Source organism: Lathyrus oleraceus, chromosome 4, assembly GCF_024323335.1.
Source record: "Lathyrus oleraceus cultivar Zhongwan6 chromosome 4, CAAS_Psat_ZW6_1.0, whole genome shotgun sequence".
Lineage (NCBI taxonomy): Eukaryota > Viridiplantae > Streptophyta > Magnoliopsida > Fabales > Fabaceae > Lathyrus > Lathyrus oleraceus.
Window position 1 is genome coordinate 216713576 of NC_066582.1, and position 21862 is coordinate 216735437.

Here is a 21862-nt window from a genome sequence, read left to right on the forward strand (position 1 = left end):
GCAGAGCCTCTCGGTGTGGTTCTGAATTTAAGAGTAAGGATAACACAGATATTTTGGATGGCGTTTGTAGAAGTTGGTCTACGACATTATACTCACTTTTCTTGATGAGCCTCAGCATCTCGTCACAGTCTTCTTTCACATTGCCACTCGGGCCAACAGAAGTAGGAGTTTTCAGTACGGAGGAGGGCTTAACAGCAAGTGCCGAATTCGTAGAATTCACAGCGTTCCCAATCGGGCGTTCAACAAAATCAGCATTAATTTGAGGCTTCAACAGCGTTGAAAATACACGGCCACTACGGGTCAAACCGCTAACATCAACAATATTCACAACAGAAGAAGAGGGCAAGGACACCTCTTTCCCATTCTCTACTGCTACGGCGTTGTAGCGATAGGGAACTGCTTTTTCAGAAGAGTAAGGCATAGGACCAGTAGGCTTAATGATCAGAGCGGAAGAAACCTTTTGCTTGCTACCATTGTACTTGATGACAACAAGCTCGGGTATTCGGAACACTGGGGAGATCACATTGACCTCAGGCTCATTTTCATCAACACTCCTGTTTTGAAGGATCTCAATGACTCCTTCGTCCAGCATTTCCTGAACATCCTTGCGCACCTGGCAACAACCCAATCGGTTAACAGAGTAGACCCGGCATCTATCATGGTCATGCTCGTAATGACTGTAGTCACATAGCAAATGATGCATCTGGACCAGAGATTGTCGGATATGACTGACATACTTGACTTTGTATTTGCCAGGGCACCCCTGGACCATGTTAACAGATTTCCCATGCTCGGACAATGGGTTCTTCTTCACATTAGGACCTACGTCCTCAAAACACAGAATTCCACACCTCATAAGGTCCTGAACCTTGGTCTTCAAAGGGTAACAATTCTCCACGTCGTGGCCGGGAGCACCAGAATGGTAAACACAATGTAACTCGGGCTTATACCATCATTGGGGGTTAGCAGGTATAGCCGGTGGGTCTCTCGGAGTAATCAGCTTCCTCTCTATCAAAGAGGGATATAACTCTGCGTACGTCATAGGAATAGGATCGAAGGTGACCCTTTTCCTCTCGTAACTTGTATTGGTCTGATTACTGTTTCGAGGCTGGTAGGCCTGCTGTTGCGGACGGAGCTGTTGTTGCTGATATTGTTGATTGTCTCTGAAAACAGGTGTTATATGAGTCACCTGGTGCTGGTTACCGGCGGGACGCTCGGTCTTCCTCATCACAGAGGGTCTTCTTGGTCTCTCATGGGAGGTCACAGCATGTGCCTCTCCATCTTTCTTCTTTGCAAACGCCCCATAACATTTGGCAGAAGAGCCTTCTTCTCTGGTTAACCGTCCTTCACGGACCCCTTCTTCTAGACGCGTCCCCATATTTATCATCTCGGTGAAGTCAGAAGGAGCGCTAGCAATCATCCGCTCATAATAAAAAGAACTTAAAGTCTTCAAAAAGATCTTAGTCATCTCTTTCTCTTCTAGCGGAGGCACGATCTGTGCTGCCACCTCTCGCCACCTCTGGGCATACTCCTTAAATGTTTCTTTATCCTTTTGGGACATGGCTCTCAATTGATCTCTATCGGGGGCCATATCCACGTTGTACTTGTACTGCTTGACGAAGGCCTCGCCAAGATCATTGAAGGATCGGATGTTCGTGCTGTTTAAACCCATGTACCAACGCAAAGCGGCACCGAACAAACTGTCCTGAAAGTAGTGGATGAGTAGTTGGTCATTATCGGTTTGAGTTGACATTTTCCTGGCATACATGATCAGGTGGCTGAGAGGACAAGTATTTCCTTTGTACTTCTCAAAGTCAGGGACCTTGAATTTCACAGGGATCTTCACATTTGGAACCAACACTACGCCAAATAAGGGAAAAGAGGGCGCTTATTTTGGCCTATAACAGCGCTTTTAAGCGTCCTCTAAAGTGGCGTTGGCATAGGTAAAGACAACGCTTTGTTTTCCTGGAGAAAGCGCTCTCTAAAGTGGCCCTTTAAGGGCCACATTATAGTGCGCTTTCAGAAAAAAGCGCCCTCTGGAGTGGTCCATAAAGGGCCACCTTAGAGGGCGCTTTCTGGACAAAGCGCCCTCTAAAGTTGTCAATGTAAAGTGTTTAGAGGGCGCTTCCTACAGAAAGCGCCCTCTAAAGTGTTAGTTATTTTAAAAAAATTTGTTTGAAAAACAGTGGGTATTTAATTGGGAACCTGTTCGCATGCTGCAAAAGTGTAAAATTCATATTGATTTCATCCTTTAATCCAATGCTATACACTATTAATCCATTGATATATACAACATGAATCCATTTATATACAACATTAATCCTCCATATATACAACATTAATATATTGATATTCATGCATGTACAACAATATTCCATACATATATGTACAACAACTACAACCTATATGATTCTAGGATCAATAATGAATTGACACAATTCATCTTTCATTTCATCCAAATGAGCTCTTGAGTAAGATTTGTATTCGTCAAAGTACTACAATTAAGAGAATAAAACATATTCATGATTTAGTAACAAATTAGATGAAATATCCGATAATATTAAAATAAACCCTAAGTTATTATTCCATACCATTTTTGGGATGTCTATACGATTCAACGCAATGATATCTCTCATAAATCTCAATACAAAAAATCCGCAATCGATCGAATTGTTTTGCTGAGGACACTACACAGAAAAACAAACAATATATATATATATATATATATATATATATATATATATATATATATATATATATATATTATATATATATATATATATATATATATATATATATATATATATATATATATATATTTATATATATATTTAATTTCTTACAAACACTATTATAAGCAAAAATAAGAAACTTAATATATACCTGAACTCTGACCCAGGTAATGTCCTTCCTATTACGATAATTCTTTTTCGATCTAAATTTTAGTATTGCCCTAACAAAATAAAAACGTATATTGAGATCAATCTGACAGACATAATTAAATATACAAATACACACGAATATTTAGGGGAATTTCACTTACGCGTCAACCGTTTTCTTCATACTCGGATATTTACTCCAATCACCCGGTAACGAATCGAGATAATACACCATTAGTCTCAAAAGATCCATAGCAACCAACACCCAGTGACCACTGTAAAATAAAACAAAAATTTAGATGCATGAAAATTTTCTACGTAAAAGATATACATAGATTAGAATGAAATTATTAGAAAGAAAATCTAACCCGTTGCCAGAATTAAACGGTAAAAAATACAAATTGGGTGTAGTATTATCGTCGGCCACCATGAATCTATTGACTAGTTCATTCATTACGGATGTTGGATTTTTCGTTATAAATGTTGTGTTGATACGGGAAGCAGCAATAAAATTGAATCGGTTACACAATTCAGTTCCCCGCATCAATGTGTCATACATATACCTTAAATAGAAACATAATAAACATTAGACTACTCATTGAAATGTGTAAATAAATTGTTCAACTAAGTAAATAATAGATTGATCGGAGTACCATATGTATGTATGAATGACAGCGATGCCCAATTCTTCGTGTTCAAAAAGTTGTTGCATGTCCTCCTTTGCAATTAATTCGGAATGAGCAATTCCGAAAACACCTTCATCCATATCTACACTACGGATGGCGCCGTGCATAATATCTGACTCTTCCACCATTTTCTCAAGACGCATCATAATTTGAGATTTTGTCCCGGACGTCGTTGGAATTTCCTTACTAGCTTTGTCCAACATTTGACCGGGAACCTAAAAATATAAATTAAATCATGACTTTTTGTGATGCAACAGAATCGTTGTGTATATAATTCAATGGGTATATATATTTGTACCTCTTTTTGAGATTTAGGATTTGTTTTTGTCCCGGACTTCGTTGGAATATTCTTACCAGCTTTTTTCAATATTCGACCGAGAACCTAAAAATTCATATAAATTAAATCATGACTTTTTGTGATGCAACAGAATCGTTGTGTATATAATTCAATGGGTATATATATTTGTACCTCTTTTTGAGATTTAGGATTTGTTTTTGTCCCGGACTTCGTTGGAATATCCTTACCAGCTTTTTTCAACATTCGACCGGGAACCTAAAAATTCATATAAATTAAATCATGACTTTTTGTGATGCAATAGAATCTTTGCGTATATAATTCAATGGGTATATATATTTGTAACTCTTTTTAAGATGCAACCGACTCGATGCGTCTTGAAATCCCTTTACCAGCTTTATGTGTGGGTCTTGTAGGAGTCTAACATTACCATGTAATAAGGATTGATTAAATATCATAATTGTAGCTGAATTGAAATATGAATACTAAATATTCATAATCATTTAGAACATATATACCTCGGCATCTGGGAAAATTAGATCTGACGGTCATCCAACAAAGGATCTGACTGCATCTCGCATCAACGTTGTCTCTGAAACAACGTCAGGTAATGGTAGAAGCGCGTCCGTATCTAATACAAGGTCAACCGAAACTTTCATATATCCCACCGGGAGGGGATTATGGTGAAGTAATTCACCCGAAGTGTTGTGCACTTTTCCCTTGCCAACTATGCGATAAGTTGGTGACGATAGATACAGCTGACAAGGTGTAATGCCCTAAACCAATAGTAAATATGTTATTGTTAACGTGTATATGTGTCAAGTAAAAAAGTGTTGTTTTAATTTCATAATAACATATATAATTACCTTGGGAAATTTCGGTTGACAATTGATACTAGCTCGGTCACTAGTATCTTTTGCCTCGGAACCGCGCCTTTCCTCTCTATACCTTGCATTCTCCTTTTGCAGTTCGAGTACTTGTGTCCTTAACTCCGCCAAGGTCTCCATCACCTCTTTGTTGGTAGGATTTTTTGTTTTTGGTTTTTTATAAAATGACGATGGAGTCACACCAAAACCCTTACCCCTCACACGACCGGAATACTCAGGAACATTTAGTACTCGACTAAGTAGGCTCCTGCAATCCTGGACCTCGGTTGAAGGTAAGGTTTGGGATAAAGTCTCCTGAAATATTATTAGAGGAGATTAAAAATGAATTATATGTCTAACAAAATTTTCGATATAATTAAAGAAATAATGTTATATATACTTACACATTCGTCATAAACATTTTGAACCGCTTCAACGACAGCCCCATCCTTCCCAACCCGAGCAGCCTTCCACAATACGTGCTCCGGAAGAGATGTTGCGTCACTTTTCTCCTCGGCTAGCTACACATTGAATCAGATTATAAGATCATCAATTATAACATATTGTGACAATGTATAAGCTCATAGCATTTGAATATACTCACAATTCTTTGTTGTAACCGTGCATATCCCGTACGCCCTTTTTTGTACGGATACGCGGGTTTTGATGCCCTTTTCCGATTTTTGTCGCTTACTTCCTGGATAAAAAAGTTTAAGGCATATCAGAACCAAGTAACTTAACAATTGTATAATACCATAATTAATAGACATTACATGGAATTTTTCGTTTCTTCGTTTGGCGACAAAGTTATCCCATTCTTCGGCTGAAATAATCTCCGCATACTTCATTGGTCGTTCTGCTTCAACAAATTTTCCTTCCTCATCCTTGAGAAATTTGTTGGACAAAAAGGATCGAAATCCTCGGAGTCTTTTTCCCGCCAATTGAATACAATATTTTTGCCGGCTTTCATCGATGTGAAAGGATCTCTAAAAAACGTACACATGGAGTGTGTTATTATAAGTAATATTATAACAATATATGGTCAACAAATAGTCAACAAAAAAAACATATATCAATATATGGTAAGTACCTGTATCTCGGACCATATTTTTTCTTTGCCAACCTTCAATTCCGGACTTCTCCAATTATCACATGTAATCGGAATATGTTGTCGAACAAGGAAACCAATGGAACTTGCCAATATTGAACCGTTAGGCTCAATTAGTTGGTCTTCAGCACTCCAATGTACTTCGAATTTTTCACCCTTGTCTCTTGCACGAATGATTGACTTCATAACAGTCAATCCTCGTTTGATTTCATTTTCAACATTGTTACGTGATCCACTCGCGTCATGGGTATCGTCTTGGTTACTAGCCATTTTATCTGTAATATAGAAATGATTCAATAAGACCCAAGTAAGACAATGACCATATTCGTGAAGCTACACAAAAAACACATTCATATACCTTCCATTTCTCTCATGTTACAACAATCTAAACTCTCTCTTTTTTTCATCATTATTGAATACAAACTCACACACACCTACTGCATACAAAAGACCAATGCAAACTTATGGTGTTTGGAACATGAACAAACTTGCATCCATAATCATCAAACTTCCAAGCACAAGCTCAAACACACTCCAAATGACATCAGTTTTCAATCAGAAATAAAAAACCTTACATAACCATACAACATACAACATTCAGTGATCAAAACCATACACAAAAAAATAACAAAAAATGATTTTCAACAAGGTGCTCATGAACACCATATAGTGCTCGTATGCCCTAAACAACATTAATCAACATAATGCACAAAATGTAAAACTCAGTTTAGAAAATGCCCTAATCAAACACCTGAAAATACAAACTATTGAGAGAAATACCTTCAAGGTGACGGTAACGATGGAGAAGAAAGTGAACAGCGACGGTGGACGCAGATAACTCAGTGAACGTGAACGCAGCAGCAGAAAAAGGCGACGGCGACGACGACGATGAGGGAGGGAGAATGAACGGAGGACGAGAGTAATCGCAGTAGAGAGTAATCGCAGTAGAGAGAAAACCCAGTTACGTAAACGAAATAGCATATAGCGAGGGAAAATAAAGAGACATGCAGTATATGTTATAATTTTAATGTTTACTAAAGGGGACCTTAGAGGGCGCTTGTGTAAAAAAAGCATCCTCTAAAGGGGGCCTAAGAGGGCGCTTCTAAAAGCGCTCTCTAAGGCTTTCCAAAAGCGCCTTATAAACTGGAAATGTACATGGACTTAGAGAGCGTTTTTTTAAAAGCGCCCTCTAAGGGTACCCTTAGAGGGCGCTTTCATAAACGCGCCCTTTATTGGTGTCCCTCCATTTCCTCATTATTTTTCGCTTCATTTTAGAGGGCGCTTTGTTACAAAAGCGCCCTCTAAAGTGCGCTGTCTATTCCAGTTGTTCGCTCCTTATTTTTTCTCTTCACTTTAGAGTGCGCTTTTGTAATAAAGCACCCTCTAAGGTGCGCTGTCTATTCTAGTTTTTGGCGTAGTGCAAGCAGAGTTCGGCAGCAGACTTGCCGAAAAGATTCTTCCCTTTGAGAGTTTTCAATTCCTTGCGAAGCTCAAGAAACTGATCGTTCATAGCATCCATCTTCTCATAAACATCTGGACCCTCAGACGGCTCAGAATGATAGATGGTGTCGTCTACCCTGGGCAAAGTATGCACGACAGGAGGAGGAACAGCAAGGACCGGGCTATATGCCGGCATAGAAGCAAAGGCTGGAACAAGACCCTCAGGCATGAAATTGGGAGGCATCCCCCACGGGAACCCGGTTGGCATGGTTGTTGGAACAAAGTGTGTACTGGCAGCGGGCACAGTTGAGGAGACAATCTCGGAGATAACCGTACTCTGGGGAGGAGTTGAAGGTGTCGGAGAAGACTGGCTCTAGGCAGCCATGAGTGACTCCATTAGGGCAGTCAATCTGGCCACTTCCTCTTTCAGCTCGCAGTTCTCTTGCTCTAAGTGATCCATCAGTCTTGAAATGTTGGCTCTAGTGTAGTATCGGTGAGTCAGCTTGTCTTCAAAATAAATGAAGGACACAAAGTTAGACCACAGGGCAAGGGACCGGAAACAAAACCTGCTTATGCATATGATGCATGCAATGCTTGTGCATATGATTTGTTCTTTATTTCAAAGGAACTTTAGAGTTTTATTTGCAAATTCTGGAAATATTAAGCATTTTATCACATATGGAAATATCTCATCAAATAATATCAGGGAAAAGAAGTGCAGCGTTGTCAATCATATACAAGAGAAAAGGAAAATAATCATCCTATGGATCCCTAGAAACAATCATCTAAAGTTTGGGACACAGGAAGATAAGATGCGCGAAGCCTCTTCACCTCCCTCTCGTAGGCTGCCTCCATATCGGCCTTCTCTTTGGCGAGTCGATCATACTTCCTCTTCCAGAACTTAGAAGACTGAGGAAGTAGAGAAGTCCATACATCATCAGGGTCATCAATAACCTGATGCTCAAGAAACTCAATCAACGCATCCTTCTCCTTAATCTGCTGAAGCAACTCTTCACGTTCACGGATCCAGGCACGTGAACGGTCTTCGTCTCTCAACTCCTCTACTCCTTGATTAGGGAGGGTTGAAGGCCCAACCATAATCATAGGTGTAGGTCTCGGATACTCGTAAGGCATGAGATACTCAGACGCCCTCTTCCTAACCCAAATAGTGTAAGGCTCAAAAGCGATGCAATTCTTAGGACCCAACTCTTTCCTTCCTTTCCTATGAATCTTGCGCCAAGTGCGGACCATCCTAGCTTTCAAGCCTTGGGGATCTTTACCACCCTGAAAGAATACACCCTCTAACAGAATGTTATTGGGTTATCCTTTAGGGGGAACCCAAGCTGTCGACGTGCCAAAACAGGATTGTAGTTAATCCCACCACATGTACCAGGAAGAGGTACATTGGAGAATTCGCCACAAGAGTCAATAATCTGCACACCATCATACACACGGTTATACCAAGAGATATCATCATTAGTGAGAGACATGAGTCTCGTGGACCACCGTAGACATCCCTTATTCTCCTTGAAGGCGACTGTCTGCAGTAAGTGAGAAATAAACCACTTATACAACATAGGCAAACAACACACAATGGCGCCACCACCCTTTGCATTCCTCATATGCAAAGAGAAATAGGTATCGCCCAACAGAGTCGGAACGGGATTAAGAGTAGAGAAAATCCTAATAGCGTTCACATCCACAAACTTGTCGATGTTGGGGAATAATACTAGCCCATAGATGAGAAGTACAAATATGGCCTCAAATGCGTCCTCACTCATGGCCTTCCCATATATAGTAGCTTGAGCAATGAGGAACTCAGAAGGGAGACCTTGAATTCCACCTTTGGTAGTCATATGAGCACCAACCAGAGATTCATCTATGTGCAACATGTCTGCTATTGTAACACCTCAAAATTTGCCCTCCTCTCTTGGGACTAGCATTAACATATTACATATCATTTTTAGGTCATTAGGCATTACATATTGCATATCATGTGGTTACATTGTGCAAGCCATCCTCCCAAGTCTGGTTCAGAAGATGAGGAAGTCAAAGTGCAAGCTAGGGTTTTATTGATTGATCATTGGCCATCTGAGGATTGGGCTATGAATTAGGGTTTCATGATTCTCAAAGGATATTGGTCTTCATCTTGATTGAAGTGATACATCATCATCATCATGGTTTGTTATCATCAGCAGAATCAAGTGTTGGATCAGGATTCCTTGAGATTAGGGTTTTGACCACTGGTCAACCCTAATCAGTTGCATTGGGCCAGTCAGGGCATGATCAGGAGAAGGGGTCTATGATGGATATGGGGATCATCCCATGGTTGTATGGAGATTATTGAGGCTAGGGTTTCACCCTTGGGCCATTTCATCAGAGAATTGGAGCTCAGATTGATCTATGCATGGCCAAATTCATCTATCAGTTGAAAAGTCAACTGTGGTCAACTGTACATGATTTAATGGATTTGGAGGTGGAAATGAGTTGGATACACTTCATTCATGTTGGAATAAGTGTTATATGACATGTCAAAGCTTAAGAATGAAGCAAATCAAGTCAGGACAAAAATTGCCAAAAATAGAAAGTGACTTGTAATGGAAGTTTCCAAAAATGGAAAGTTTTTGACCTCAAAATTACATGTCTAAGGAAGCTTCAAATGAAAATTTGTTCAACATGAAAGTTGTAGATCTTGGTCTAACCTTTCCAAAAAGTCCAAGAACTTGAAAATCCCATGTATGGTTGGCAAGTTATGGTTCATTCAATTTCAAAAATGACCCATAATCAGAGGGGCATAACTTCCACATGGAGTGTCCAAATTGGGTGATCTTTTTATGCACAAACTCCATTTGACATGTACTTTCATGGTGCATAATTAGATTTCTTCAAAAATGGCCAATGCAAAAAGTCAAATTTCAAGTGCACAGTTAAAGATCCAGGGGCAAAATGGTCCAACTTGTGAAATAATGGGAATTTTTGAATGGGGATTTTTGTAACACCTCACAAATGACAATTGGAAATGGTTTGAATCATCATAACAGGTCAAGGTGCAATGGTTGAAGAACTCACTTTTGGAATGGACTTAAAAATGAACAAAGTGCCATCACATAGTGAATTTCCAAAATATGTATCCAATCAACATGAAACAAGTGGCAACAGCTCATGACAGATGTTTAGGGCTTGTATGAGCTGGCAGTGAGCTGTCATTAGCTGGCATGTGAAGTTACCATTTTGCCCTTGCATTGAAAATGACACTTTGGCTAAACACTTTGCATTATGCTAATTAAGGTGATTAGAGCTTGATTAAGATGAGATACAAAAGCCTAATCATAACTAACTTGTAACAGATTTCACAATTTCACAAATCACAATTCCAAATTCTCCAAATTCATCAAAATTCCTCAAGAACACATCACACCAAAATCCATCGAAACTCACTCGATTCTCCATCATTCTGCAAGATTCTTTTTGTGTTGATCTCCAATCATCATCTACTCCATCTGTTTTGGCAAGGCAAGGTCAAATTCATCTCCATTCGCAATTGTTCAAGCAAGGTGCATCAATGGTGAATCAAGATCTCTCCTTCTAGAAGCCACTTCAATCGAACTTGAGCATTCCAGTCAACTTCCACAAGCTTAAGCTTCATCTGTTTTGGACTTTCTCATCCAAATTCATTACGAATCGCCACTGCCTTCGAAGTAAGGTACATTTAGTTGCTTACAGTTCTTTAAGAACTTGCTTGCTGCTGCTTGGTTTTTTAACCACTTGAGGTAGAACTTCTATTCTTCATATAGTCTGGAGACCCGGCCTGTTATTTGGCCGGGCAAACTGTCTGAAGTCCTCCTTAAGAGGCGATGTTTGTGATTGTTTAATATTGTGCCTAAGCAGGTAAAGTCCTTAATCAAGGCAATTGGTGGAAGCCAAGGGATATGCAATCTATCCCCCACTATTCTGTGAGTCGTCCCTCTGCTCACACGGCTGTGTGTTGATGCATTGGGACACAAACCCAAGATCTCGTGCTGTTGCACAATCGAGTCAGAGTCTTTGAGCGTAGAAGGGTCCCTCCATTCTGGACCCACGCTCCTTTGTCAGAAGCTCTCCCTGGTCAGGGATAAGAGCTGTGAGGTCTCATCCTCACTTCACCTTTTCATCTGCTTCACCTTAGCCTCGTAATGGCAAGGTTAAGAGCGAATAATACCCATGTACAGATGACTTGCTTCGGCAGTCAAACCCATTGTTTGAGCCCACTTGACTGGTTATAGTGTGTGCTATGTGAATATTTGTTTGACATGTTTGCTTGAAATGCTTGTTTTGATTTGTATGCTTGTATGCTTGCTTTCTTCCTGGATAGGATTAGTTTGCAATGGTGCAAGTAGGTAGAAACCTGAACGTAGGGTAACGATGCATGACAACACTAGGCTCGAGTCCAGCTCCCTGGTAGTGTGTCTTCCCTCGGTTTCTGGCTAGATTTTCTTTCCCTTGAGGGGGAACTACATCGCCCTGATCCTCGTTCCAGACGAGGTATGTAGGCAGGAGGTCGTGCGAGACCTCTCCGGGCACTTTTTTTCTTTTTTGTGTGTGTTTACTTGTCATCTGATTGTGTTTGTTTGGTTCGGATGCCGACGTAAGTCCAATGATTGGCTGTCGGGCTCCACGTTTGCCGTTTGGGTGTGTTTTGGTTCGGATGCTGACGTAATTCCATCGAGTGGTTGTCGGGCTCCATGTTTGCCATCTGTTTGTGCGTTTTGTGTTGTTTGGCGTGCGTAAGCCGAACTACAGTGGCTCTGATTCTCGTTCCAGACGAGATATGTAGGCATAGGACGCGATGTCCTATCGAGCTCCCTTCTCTTAACCCCACCTGCGTTCCCTGTGTGTGTGTGATGTTTAGCAACCTATTCTTTATTTTAGAACGTGGATCCCGTCGAGTACGACGGACGTGAGGGGTGCTAATACCTTCCCCTTGCGTAACCGACTCCCTTACCCTTTCTCTTTGGTCGCAAGACCATTTCCTTTCCAGGTTTCTCTGAGCGTTTCCTTTCCCTATCTTGGGATAAATAACGCGCAGTGGCGGCTCTGTGTTGTGTTTTTATTTGAGTCCCGCCGGTTGTTTTTTCGCGGATGCGACAGCTGGCGACTCTGCTGGGGATTTAGATGATGTAGACCTGTGCTGGTCCATCTTCCCTAAGCGAGTCCTTCCTAGCGTTCTAGGATAGTTTAGGTTGCTTGTTTTGTGTTATTTATTGCATTTATTATTCTAACCTGTGTATATATTTGCATAAATATTTGCATGCATCATACTATCATTATTGCCGTCCTCTGTGCAGGTGGTTCCTCTGTTATGGGGTGGATGTTCTGAGTGGGGCTAAAACCCAGGCCCGAGTATACACCTAGGATTAGTGTGGTCTCACGTTCTTCACATGTTGGGTTGACATGATTGTTGTGACGTGACATACCACAAGTCGGACGAGGTTCTTCTGAGAGGGCTCTTCCTTGTGGAGTTTCCACTATGGTTGAGTTTCATCTCTTTTGAGCTGTTGACTTCGGTGACCGATCATTTCCCGGATCTTTGGTTTAGACGATCTTAAGGGAGCTACAATGGCACACCCGAAAGGGCAAACCCATTGAGTATCCCCGCCAGATTGTCGAGGCTATTATCCGCCTTAGGATGACCTGATTAGAATTTACCTGTGAGGGGAGGGTTGATTCTTACAGATGCATGTTCTGTTGGTGACTCAGATGGTGACTAATGGTTCCGTTGATCAGAGTCGGATTTATGGGCATTTCTTGCTGAGACGCCGGAGTGTTGTCCGAGTTATTTATCAGTGGGAATCCGTTTATTTCAGGATTCCCCGGGCCGATTCAGAGGTTATTGGGTATCTGCTCAGAGATTGTCAGATGATGATGATGATGTATCTGTCTTCCGTTTATTTCGGAACCCTTGAGTTGGATTTGTGGTTACGTGTTCCTTCAGATGGTTGTGATCAGTCCAGAGATCCGAGTTGTGATTCAGAGCAACAGATGATCAGATGACTTGGAGGATGGCCCAGTACATTGCATTATATCTGCATCATTCTCATTTTGCATTCATCTGCATCAAACTCACGTCTAGCCATATGGGGAGTATCATTGATTGAGAATCTGGTTGAGAGACATCTTGAATTTCAGAATGTGGATGTCAAAATATTATCCGTCTCGATGAAACCAGAATCAAAGGACGGAATCTTCCTCATATGGGTAGACGTTGCATTCATGCATACTAACCCATTTGCTGTTTTGTAGGTGTCAACCGGTGCACATAGCTTGTTTGCTCAGATATCCTGCTAGGGGCAACAAATCCAAACTGATGGATCTTCCCAACGCCGACATCCTCGAACTGAAAGAGATGGTGAGGGATTTGTTCAGTGTTGTGCAAGGGCTTGCCTTGGGGCAGAAAGCCATGGCCGAGAGATTGGAAAGGATTGAGGGCTGGATGATCAAGGAGAAAGTTCAGGGAAAGGCTCTGTCATCCGAAGTAACGAATCCCTCTGGCTATGTAGTGAAGAAATCCCTTGACAATGGTCAGCTTAAGAAGGAAGTTGAAGCGGGTGGTGTGCAGGCCAAAAGAGAACGCAGTAAGGATCGTTATCACCCATATGCTGATACGGTAACAATCCCTACTAGTAATCAATCTGCACAACAGCAGCAACCACCACCTCAACAGAGGACACAAAGAGCTGGGGGCCAAGTGAAAGGAAGAGGGGTTGATTGCCATTTTGACAAGCCGCCCGTGGCTTACGCCTCTCTGTTTAAAAGGTTGAAAGATCTTGGGTTGGTGCAGCCGAGGATATTGGTTCCAGGGAAACCGGATCAGAGGGTTGCCAGTTATGATGAGAATGTCAGGTGTGAGTTCCATGCTGGGGCACCCGGACATCATGTTGAGGATTGCAAAGATTTTAAGCATGTGGTCCAGGACTTGGTGGATTCTAAGACAATCAGCTTTGCACCGATGGCAGATGATAGTGTTAACCCCGTGCCAAGGCATGGTCCTGTAAAAGTGGAAATGATGTCTGTAAGACCCCAATTTTGGCCCAAAGATCCCCCATGGCCCATAACATACCATATCATGGCCTCAAGGATCATTGCATACCCTAGCTTCTCTCCTAGTGGGTGGGATACCTTGTGAGTATGGCTCTTGATCACCAAGCATGTATTGCATTGGTATATCATTGCTTTTCATATGTTTACTAACCAAATGTACAAAAATATTGTCATCTAACCATGTTGCTTGCAGTTGAAGCAATCATCAGTCAATCAGTCAAATCAGGCCTTGAGCAATAGATGGTGGCCATTCTTGAAAGAATTTGGACACCATGATCATTCATAAAGAGTTCATATAACTTGTGATATCATTTGGAAGCAAGATCTCAATTGAAAGAGGTTTGAAATTCATCAGAACATGGCCCAGTCATCCAAAACCCTAGAAAAGTCAACAAAAGTCAACTGTGGTCAACTGTGCATTTAATCAGGATTTGGGAGGTGTGAGATGGTTGGAAAGGTCTCATTCATGTCCATATAAGCTTCATTTGGCATTTCAAGGATCAAGGTTGAAGGAATTGAAGTCAGACAAAAAGTTTCCATAAATGGAAATGACCTGTAATTCTCACCTGCCAAAAATGGAAAGTTTTGCTCCTCAAATTTACTTCATGATACAAGCTTCAAATCAAAATTTGTCCAACATGAAAGTTGAATATCTTGTCCTCACCATTCCAAAAAGTCCAAGAACTTGAAAATCCCATGTATGGTTGTCAAGTTATGGTCCAGTGAATTTCAAAAATGACCCATAATCAGAAGGGCATAACTTCCACATGGAGTGTCCAAATTGGATGTTCTTTATATGCACAAACTCCATTTGACATGTACTTTCATGGTGCATAATTGGATTTCTTCAAAAAAGGTCAATGCAAAAAGTCAAATTTCAACTGGACAGTTAAATGAACCAGGGGCAAAATTGTCCAACTTGTGAAATAATTGGAATTTTTGAGTGGGGATTTTTGCAACACTTCATAAATGGCATTTGAAACTTGTTGGAATATTCATAACATGCCAAGGCCTCATGGTTTGAGATTTCACTTTTGAAATGAACTTGAAAAATGAACAAAGTGCCATGACATAGTGAAATTGAGAAATATACATTCAATGGACATGAGACCAATTCCATTAGCTCCTAAATGAGATTTGTGACTTGTTCAAGTTGAGAAATCACTGTTACATTGGTCATAGCCATCCAAGGGCAAAAATGCCAAAATACACACATAAGCTCATTTTGCTAATCACCATTTTTTGCTAATCTTGATTATGAGTTGGATTAAGAGCATCATATATAAGCCTAATTATAACAGAAACTCAGGAGACTAATCATTTTTTTCAGATCAAAGCAAAAACTCTCAAATTCCCTCATTTTTCTCCAATTTCCACAACACACTTTTTTGATTATTTCATCAAGATCTTATCAATCTTTGTGCGATTTCTCTGTTGATTCATAACCTGCAGGTGATATTGAACTTCTGTTGGTGAAGATCGAAGCAAAATCATGGCCAATTCCAGCTGTTGCAAAGCCTTGAACATCATGGCAGTTGGTGAATCTCGATGATCCGTGCGTCCTTGAGCTGAAAGACCATCACTATACACCTTCCTAATCAACATCCTTGATCTGTTTCATTGAATTGGAGCTAAATACACCAAGATTCCGCGCTGTGATCTTCAAGAGGTGAGATTTCGCAATCTTTAATTCAAGCAATTGCCATGTGGATTCTATAGTGCCTGGAACGTAGAGCATTTCGCCATTTGAATCACGCATTTTCGTGGAGTATTCTTGTAGATATCTTAATTCAAAGTTTATGCATCAAAACAATTCTTGATTGGATCTTTGTATATGTTAAATTTTGGACAATTTCGTGGCCATATTTGTGATGTACGTTGCGTGCTGATTCCAACGGTATACGGTTTATGCGTTTTGGTTGAAGATTGCTCATAACCGATTTCTGGTGTTGAAGAACATGAAGAACGTGATGAAGGCGTTCAATTCTGGGCTCGGTATCGTGTTTGATCTTGCTGCGCCTCGCTTCAATTCAAATTCGCGTTTGGCGCCGGTTTCGCCCAATCACCGCGCGACAGCGCATTAATGCCATGCGACGCCGTTTTTGGCCAGGCGCTGGTATTTACAAGTTTGCCACCAGCGGATTTAATTAATTCATTTAATCCCTAATCCACTTAAATAATTATTCAATTAATATTACAAACTTCAAAAAATCATAGATTAATCATACTTAGTCCAAATAATTTGGGACTTTTTTTGTTAGATCCCATTTTTTCTCTAGAATTTTTTAGGCATAGTGATATAAGTTGTGCCTGGTAATTTTTTAGAATGGTTTAGGGATCTTTATCATGTGTGCTATTTTTATGTGTTTTACCATTTTAATCATAAAATAGTCATGCTAGCTCCAAATTGGATGAAAATTCATATGATGATTCTTAACCCTCTCCTGGAGATTTTGACATATGATTTGTAATTTTTGGATCTCTGGATTGCTAGATGTGATTAATTCTTTTTGAGTGTGACAATATGTGTCACACTTTGATATGCTGAGTTTATGAATTATTTTTCCATGCTTCCATTAGGCCTATGGTTCTGATTTTTTGCATGAGATACCTTTGACATGTTAACTTTCAACATGAATTTTTGTGGATTTAATTGATCTATTTTCTATTTGATTAGAATTTTTGTTTGCTGCTTAGCATTTTTAGGGCTTTGCTTGTGTAACATTTTTACATATGTCGCCAAATCCTCATCCCTAATCATATGAACATGAAATTTGGTGGAGTAGTGTCTAACATGTGTAGCTTTCATTTGGCTTTGGTCCTACTCATTTCCCATTTAATGTCACTGTTTACCATTTGATTGAAGTTAGTGTACATGTTGTGACCCATTTTGGTTGTGTTTTTGCATGTCTTAACATGTTGATTTAATTGATATAGCTCCACTAGTCCAAATTGCATGAAAATTGATATGCCACTAGTTGGATATGTTCTGTTTAGGATATAATTTTGTGGAATTTACTGTGCTGTTTTGATATTTTTTTGGATGTAATCATTCTGGTTGTTCATATGTGATTCAACTTTGATCACTTTGCCTTAAATTGTGCATAAAATGAAATTAGTGCATAGTTTGGATATGAGACCAATTGGGATCTCTTCTAATTTGAATTATCTTGACTTTGAATCATGATTCACTTGCTGTTTTAAGTTTTTCCTTCTTTTGGACCCTAGGCTTGGCCTAGTGGTCTTGTTACTTATGTTTGAGCTTGACTTTGACTTTTCAGGTTAAAAAGCTAATGCCTTAAGGAGGTTGATTCATAATTGAGTTGTTTACTTTGATCATTGTATACTAATTTGTTTGTGTTGTAGGGTGCTTGGTTCACATGGACTTGGTGCTATGCACATCAGTGTTTGATTGTTGATTGATTCTTATTGTTGTTGCTTTGTTTATGTTGGGATGCTGATTATATTTGACTGATTTCAGGTACCCTTAGTTGCTCAGTTCTCTTAAGAACTTGCATTGCTTTGCTTAAATAGCAATTTGCATTGAGGTAGACTCCCTATTCTTCATGTAGTCTGGAGACCCGGCCTGTTATTTGGCCGGGCAAACTGTCTGAAGTCCTCCTTAAGAGGCAATGTTTGTGATTGTTTATGTTTGTCCCAAGCAGGAAAAGTCCTCATTAGAGGCAATTGGTGGATATAAGAGATATGTAGCCTATCTCCCACTATTCTGTGAGTCTTCTCCTTGCTCCCATTACATGGTTGTAGCATTGAGATCCAAACCCAAGATCTATAGAGTCTTCAATCGGGGAAAGAGTTCCATCTTTCTGAACTCCCCCACATTCTTATATTTACATGCTCTCTCGGATTTGAGATAGAAGCAATGAGGCACACCCCTCATATCCTTTCATTTGCTTCACCTTAGCCCCTCAATGGCAAGGTTAAGAGCGACACTTACCTCTTACAGTGGACTTTCATAGTCAAACCCTTTGATTGAGCCTCATTGAATGGTTATAGTGTGTGCTATTTGAATTTATGTGATTGATTACTTGATTCATCTATACATGATTACTTGAGTTTGCCGTTGTGCATTTATCATCTTTGTTTGCCATCAGTGCATGATCATTTCTTTTGTCCTTGTGGCATTGTTGTTTCCCCATTGAGGACAATTGTAAGTCCATATTGATTGGCTTTTGTTCCTATGACATGGAAGAGATAGAGTGTAAGACCTCATTGGTCACTCATATCTTCTTTGCTCTTTGTTTGAGCATTGTTGTTGTATGTGAGGATTCATTGTAAGTCCCTGTAATGTGGCATCTGTATTCCTAGGATCATACTGTGGAGGTTAACATAAGTCCAGATGGATTGGCAGTTGATTTCCCTGTTTTGTTTTTTTGTTTTATTCTGATGGAGATTAGTGTAAGTCCATAGAGTGGCTTCTGATATCCTTACTTGTTTTAGGAGACAGGTATAAGACCATTGAGTGGCATCCAGTATCCGCTTTTATTGACTTTCATCTGTTATTATGTTCATATTATTGCTCATTTGTAGCCCATTCCTAAGGACCCACTTGAATCATCTTCTATATGATTTCAAGAGGTGGACCCTCCTAAGAAGTTTTACATTCACTCCACCATTCCATTCATCCCATTGTGTCCTAAACTTTTCACACATGTTCTAAAACTTGAAATAAATGTTGTGCAAACATTCTCACCTCTTTCCAAATTAGAAACTTGGACCTTAAGTCCATGATTTTCCAAACTCCATTTTGTAAATACTTCTTTGAATTGACTCTAATCATACCTTGACTACACTTTTGTAAATAACCCCAAATCCATTAACTTCACTCATTCAAATGATTTTGTGGCTTTGTCCATGTTTGTTAAGTTTTCATACATTAGCTATAGGTTTGATTTACCCTAGTTGGTTGATATTAATCTCACCTATTTGTCCTTAGTTGATTGAATTGTAAGTCTTCCTTGCTTATTATAGGGTTAACCCCTCTCTAGGAAGTTGAAGCTTTTCTCACATGGTGGACTTGTTGTTTCTTAAGGTTGAGTTTTCTCCCGTGGGTAACGTAAGGCCTTAGAGCTTGTGTTTTAAAATTGAATCCACTAACTTTTGGAAGTTTTTAGCCGAACTACGGCGTTTTGATCCTTACCTTTGATGGAAGGTACGTAGGCAACGGGTTCATCCGTTCGAACACAAAAATAATTAACATGTACATTCTTTTCTCATCATCCCACTCATGTTTGCACAATATGTCAAAAACAAATAAATATTTTCTTATGCAACAAGTGTGAAAAAGGTTCCCTAGGAGTACCTAGGACGTGATGGGTGCCTAACACCTTCCCATTGCGTAATTTACCCCTTACCCGATCTCTGATCTTTTCATTAGTTTTCTACGTGTAAAACTTCTTAGGCTTTTGTTCGCTTTTTAGCCAGTCCTTTGGATAAATAAAAGTGCGGTGGCGACTCTAGGTTCATTGTATGCTTTGCTTATGATTTAATCAATAGATCATATAGCGACGAATACACCGCTACAGAAAAGTGGCGACTCTGCTGGGGAAAACATTAGACCTTCCCTGGTGGTATTGCCAACTTTTCACCATTGTTGTGTGATATATTATTATTTGTTATTTGACATATTTTTGTACAATTTGGGATAACTGTATTGATTGTAATGTTTGAATTGCTTGATATACAATTGCTGTTTGCTTTGGTGATCTCTGTGAGATGAGTTCTATACCCGAACTCGAGTGCACTCTTGGATAGGAGAATGGCATAGTCTCGTCGATTGGTGTGGAGTATTCCTTAGCCAGTTGACTTGCGAGTCCATTCACTTGGTGGAGGTCATGTTGGATTAATAATGTCACACAAGTTATTTGTGGTTAGGCATTATTCCTTCAATCATGTGCCTTAGAAGCCAAGGACCTTAGTTTACCAAACCCATCTTGGCCTATTTTTAGGACGTAGTGCGGAGGTCGTTCAGATGTAAGTTCTGATGCGATTGTTACGCGATACTACACTCATAAGAGTCTCTCTTGAGAATATTTTTGGAATACGAGTATTCGTTCCTCCGATAATATCCGAGAGATGGGACGATGATTATGGGAACCTCTGGTAGAACATGTCTGGCAGGTTTAAACCCTAGTACACTCCCTTTGGGTGGTTCTTAACCAAGGCCCCATGCTCGTGACTCTCAGCAAACCCGTGATTCATGGTTGAGTCGTTCAGACACCGTTAATATCAATGGAACCTGGGTGTTGATAAGGTGTAAAACCTAAATCCACCAAGAAGGATGGTTGATATTAGGGATGTTCGAGCCGGTTCATGTACCGTTAATATCAATGGAACTTGGGTGTCGATAAGGTGAAAACCTAAATCCACCAAAATGGATGATTGATATTAGGGATACATTGAGCTTTCCCATGACCTTTGTCTGGTGTGACTTGCTTGATCCCTGAGTGTGATTGTTGCATTCATGCATTCATGCATTCATCCGCATCCATATCATCAGATAATAAGAAAATTTTCAAGGAAATCAAAGGAGTTTATTTGCAAAAAATTTCAAACATGGAAAAACCGGGAAAAAAATTTCACCTGATATATCTGATGAGATATTCTCATATATGATCAAAATGTTAAAATTTCAAAGTTTGCAAATAAAACCTTCGAGTTCCTTTGAAATAAAAAACAAGCATATGCATAAACACTTCATGCATCATTTGCATAAGCAGGTGTTTTGTTCCAGTCTCCCGTCCTGTGGTCTGACCCTGCGATCTTCATTTATTTTGAAGACGCACTTCGCCGGTACTATACCAGAGCCAACTCTGCCAGATTGATGGATCATCCTGAGCAAGAGAGTTGTGACCTCAAAGGAGATATTTGCCAGACTATGTACTGTTGATGGATTTATTCCTGGTTAACCAATCCCGGGCTGGCGTTGGCTACTGTTCTGGGGCATTTAATGAGCAAGGTCTGTTCACGAGTGGGGGATTTATCCATGATGATCAGCCTAAAGAAGAGGAAGCTGCTGCTATCATTGAAGAAGATGCAGAGGACATGAGCAACTTCGTTATACCTGGTGGTGTCTGCCACAATTGGGTCGCTGTGGATGTTCCTACGGTCATTCATAAGTCAGAGTAATTGTTCACTTTGTTCAAAACCCTTCTCCCATGCCAAAAGGAGAAGTGATGACATTGCTGGCAGCATTTAACACAATGATGTTTTCATTCAATTAATGCATTGTTAAACATTTGTTTTTCCATTTGTTTTCACTTTTTGCTTTTGCATGAAATCAGTGATCACAAAAAACCTGAAAAACAAGAGAACAGCTTTTTCATCTGCATAAGTGATTTGCTTGTTTAAATTCAAAAGCTTTTCATTATCCAGAATCATTATGTAGGGATTTCTAAACCCATTGAACATAATGATCCAACGCCATCTCCCAATCTTGAATTCCTTGTATTCGGAGCAGAGGAAGATGATGTTGAAGGGGATTCCTGATGAGA

The 21862-nt window shown here is 40.0% G+C and overlaps 1 protein-coding gene across 1 annotated transcript; it reads right to left on the reverse strand.

The window, feature by feature from the left end:
• Nucleotides 1-3422: 3422 nt before the first annotated feature.
• LOC127135364 (uncharacterized) lies at nucleotides 3423-4114 on the reverse strand. Its single transcript, XM_051062095.1, has 2 exons — nucleotides 4035-4114; nucleotides 3423-3780 (listed from the first exon to the last, which is right to left on the reverse strand). Exons 1-2 carry the CDS (start codon nucleotides 4104-4106, stop codon nucleotides 3475-3477), a joined length of 378 nt encoding a protein of 125 aa, XP_050918052.1. The 5' UTR covers nucleotides 4107-4114; the 3' UTR covers nucleotides 3423-3474.
• Between the last annotated feature and the right edge of the window lie 17748 nt (nucleotides 4115-21862).

What these genes read in the sequence shown, in the direction of transcription:
- LOC127135364 (XM_051062095.1), bottom strand. Translation starts at nt 4,106, where the DNA reads ATGTTGAAAAAAGCTGGTAAGGATATTCCAACGAAGTCCGGGACAAAA. An exon ending in ATCCTAAATCTCAAAAAGAG is followed by an intron (nt 3,781 to 4,034) that starts GTACAAATATAT and finishes TTATATTTTTAG; the next exon opens with GTTCCCGGTCAAATGTTGGA.